Source organism: Charadrius vociferus, unplaced genomic scaffold (genome assembly GCF_000708025.1).
Source record: "Charadrius vociferus isolate BGI_N301 unplaced genomic scaffold, ASM70802v2 scaffold473, whole genome shotgun sequence".
Taxonomy (NCBI): domain Eukaryota; kingdom Metazoa; phylum Chordata; class Aves; order Charadriiformes; family Charadriidae; genus Charadrius; species Charadrius vociferus.
Window position 1 is genome coordinate 1,356,292 of NW_009647444.1, and position 3,928 is coordinate 1,360,219.

General features: G+C 46.9%; 1 protein-coding gene across 1 annotated transcript in view; it reads left to right on the forward strand.

Annotated features, from left to right (window-relative positions):
• Positions 1-599: 599 nt before the first annotated feature.
• LOC104282586 (V-set and immunoglobulin domain-containing protein 4-like) overlaps positions 600-3,928 on the forward strand; it is a 6,604-nt gene continuing 3,275 nt past the window's right edge. Inside the window, exons 1-3 of the mRNA XM_009880690.1 lie at positions 600-654; positions 2,784-3,140; positions 3,815-3,905. Of these exons, the coding sequence (XP_009878992.1) occupies positions 600-654; positions 2,784-3,140; positions 3,815-3,905 (503 nt within the window). The remainder of the gene's footprint in view (positions 655-2,783; positions 3,141-3,814; positions 3,906-3,928) is intronic.

Here is a 3,928-nt window from a genome sequence, read left to right on the forward strand (position 1 = left end):
CATGCTCCTGCATGGTGTTACGTGAGACAGTGCATGCAGACCGGTGCTTTTTCATTTCTGGATGCCCAGTTTTGAGCCCTCATGGTACGATGGAGAGAGATGCTGAGCACTCTGATGAGCAATATCATCACACACAAGTCAGAAGGAACTGAATTCATGCTTCACAAGTACTTCAAGTTTGCTTTCCCTTGCTACTGAGTGCTTGACTCCGTAGTCATCTATGATGACTAAAGTTCTTTCACTGAAGTGAATGCAAATGTGGAAGAAAAAAAAAGGAAAAAAAAAAAGGAAAAAATAAACACAATTATGAATAATAATAATAAAGAGCACTAGTCAGAAAAGTCAAGAGAATGGTAAGAGAAATGAGTGGGGACAGGGGAATATGAAATGGAACTGCAATGATCCTTATATTCTTTGTTCATCCTTTACCCTTCACCTAAGTCAGCAGTGAAATGGACTCGTGATATTTCAGAAAGAGGATCCTAGATGACAAAGAACAGAAGAAAGGGAAGTGTTCTTCACTTGCATTCTGCTCCCAGGAGTGTGGGGGTCTCTCACAAAGTGCGGGGAAAGGAGGACAGACCTACAGTTCTGGGAGAATGGGCGAAGTCGTGCGGATATTGGTGTTTGTGATGGCTTTCATCAGCTGCAATGGTGAGTAAATGCTTCAATGTACAAGAACAAAAATCAGAGTACTTAGTGGGCAGGGAAAACCTTTTGAATTATAATGTCTTAATTTTTAAAAATTGTCAAGCGTGGAAAGTCTTTAGTTTCTTGTAGGAAAAAAAGAGCCTGAGAACTCACAAGAGTTTCCTTTGGTATCAGATACAACAAGGTGCTTTTAAGAGTGGAGCAAACAGGGCAGTGTTGGGCAAAAATGTCAGCTCCCATGCCCCAAACAAGAACAAAACAGGATTGTTCAGGACTCTTGGAAAGGACCTACTCTGGTGTGTTACCTTCCAAAACAGTATTTGTGAAGCTGGAATATGTGTTCTTCTAGAATTTAATAATGCATCACCGTTGTTCTGCTGGCATGGTCCTGGGGAGAAGAACTGTAATTGTGAGACTAGGTATGGACACACACATGATTGCCCTCGGTCTCTCCTGATCTGCTGACTCTATAGGTGCATTAGCAGAGGTTATTCTGGTCCATTGTTCCTGTTTCAGGTCCAGTACTTCAGAGCAGAACCCTAAAGGCTCCTGCCTGCATGGCGCTTCCGTGGCACCAGGACAGCTGGTGCTGGCAGGCTAGGAAGGAAGAATCATAGAATGGATTAGTTTGAAAGATGCTCAACCGTTTTAGAAAATGGGCCAGAATATGAGAATTCTTTTTTTTTTTTTTTCCCCATTATCATGCATTATAGATAATAGAAACCCCGCTGATGAGTCTTCTAATCTCTAGCATAGCCCTTCAGGTTTTCAACTGATCCAGCTCTATTTCCCTCCGGTGGGACAATTCACATTGTTTGTCTGGAAGACTACATCCCAGTTTAAGAATTGTCAGAGGGAGAAAATACTTCTTTTAAAAATGCTGGCTCAGGGATTTTTGTTTTGCTGAGTTTCTCCCATTCCTTCCAATCAGCTCTCCTTTGGAGTCATCCCTGCTAATGCTGAAATTGGTCATACACAAATATATATGTATATATGTACACATATATGCAGCTGCTCTGCAGGGAATCGGTGGATATAGGCAGCTATTTCATGACACGCAGCAATGCAAAACAGTATGGGAGAAAGGTTTAAACAGAATTGTGTCCAGATGAATACACTGGATAACAAACATACTTGAACTTGAGTGCACCAAATGCCTTGAGGATATTTCTGAGCAGTTCTCTAAATAGCTTCCACCCTTCTTAGTTTTTCTTGGTGGCAGTCTGTGAAAAGAGGAAGAAGAGAAATGGAAAACCTTTAAAAGCTGGTATATCAAGGAGTTGCGTTTGACTGGGATGTGAGATTTCAAGGACGGAGCCGTGCCTGCCCTCTCAAAATCCGCTGGTAAAGGAAAACCAAAGCTCCATGTCAGAAACAAGCTTCCACTGTGCTCAGCCCCAGCAGTCCCCTTGGCTGTCCCCATGGACACAGATCCACAGATGATTACCTTCCCCCAACTGGCGCCTCCTGTTATCTCTGGGACAGGCTGTTGTGCACAGAAGTGCTTCTCCCCGCACAGCTATTCTGTTGGGTCCTGTGAGCACCAGGGAAGTTGCATAAAAAAATAGTGACGTTAATGAATGCAAATATGTTGCATTCATTGTTAGTTGCAGTAAAGCAGTAAACTTAAATTTATTCATCCTTCCTCCCATATAGAGGGCAGAAGTGAACACTGCAAGTGGTGTTGTCAGAGCATCCCGTCGGGGGGGAGGCCATAGCTTTTTGACTCATCATGTGCAAGTGTAAGCAGAAAGTTCAGCAGCAGAAGCAGAGTGTAAAGGCTGGCGCTAGAGAGCAGGAATAAGAGATGCTCCTTAAGGTCTTGTGAAGACTGTAGCTGTGATGCTGCCACCAGGAGAAGGATCTGTGCCTCTCTGTAACGAGAAGGAATTGAGAACTGGCAAGTGTCCAGAGAGAAGCAATAAAAATAGCCATGAGGTCAAAGCAACTGTTCACTTCCCAATGCTCAGTGAGGTGGGGACAGGCCCTGCTTTAGCTGACTATGGTCTACAGCATATCTAAGATGTGGCCGCCTGCTGGCTTCCACCACCTACTGATGCCCATCTATCCTAAGAATTTTTTCCTCTTCTACTGCATTCTTATTTCTTCCTTTCAACTGTTGTTCCCTGCAGCCCTCCTGGATCTGTCTGGTGTTCACCAGGTCAAGGGCACATGGATGGGATCCACCACTTTACCATGTACCTACACACCCTCAGAAGGTTTCACAGAGCAAATGCTCAGCTGGAGAATGGAGCGAGACTATAGCACCTCTACCATCTTTCGGAGGGACGATTCTGGTGACCACATCTTGTTATCTCGGTTCCGAGACCGGGTCAGCGTCCCAGAGCACAGCCCAGGGGATGCCTCACTCCTGATTGAGAACCTTGAAATCCCCGACAGTGGACACTACACCTGTCAAGTCATCTGGAGATCTAAAAATAATAGCTTGATAACAAAGGAGGTGACCACTACAGTTAAAGTTGTCAAAGGTAAATCCAGCAGTAAAGCCCTGCTCCTGTGTAGCCAGTCGAATCCACAGACCATGTAGGAGAAGTAGGTGGTGGGAATAGTCTTTCAGACCATACTGCCTACCCACATCCAGGTTGGGTGTTGAGGCATCCTCCTCCTTTGCTGTGTTAGCCCTTCTTCTCCACTTGTGGAGGTGTAGGGATGGACTGGGGAAGGGGGATCAATTAGTTTACACCCCAGTATGGCTCTACTAATGGGCCACTTGAGCCCGTGGTGCTTGAGACAACTTCCAGATCTGGTTTTGGTTTTGCACAGGTAGCCAACTTTTCTGTGGTTCCTGTAGCAAGTGGGACAGCAAGTGGGTGTTTTCCTAGCCAAATCTGCCTTCTCCCCTTCCCGAGCACTTTCAGCAAGTGCTAGAAGGAACTGGCTTTCTGCAAGGGGGACAGCCACCCAGCAGAGCAGGACTTGTCTGATATGGCAGTAGCAATGGTGGCATAGCTGGTGTAAACCTGCCTTTAGGCACAGGTGAACTGAGCTTAACCTGTGCAGAGCAGTGATGTGAGAGCGGTGCCCCCCCCATCCTGGGAAAGCACTGACAGCCGGAGCAAGAACTGCCGTGGAGGGGGGGAAGAACCTTCCCCACCGCGACCAGGGCCAGTGTCACCTGGGCCCCATCTGCTTTGTCTTGCAGTGGCGGCGACCAAGCCCGTCATCAGGGCCGGCGAGCTGGGGCTGACGGTCCCGGCAGGAGCCAGGACCAGCCTGACCTGTGTGGCCAGCGGGTCCCCTCCCATCAGCCACCCCC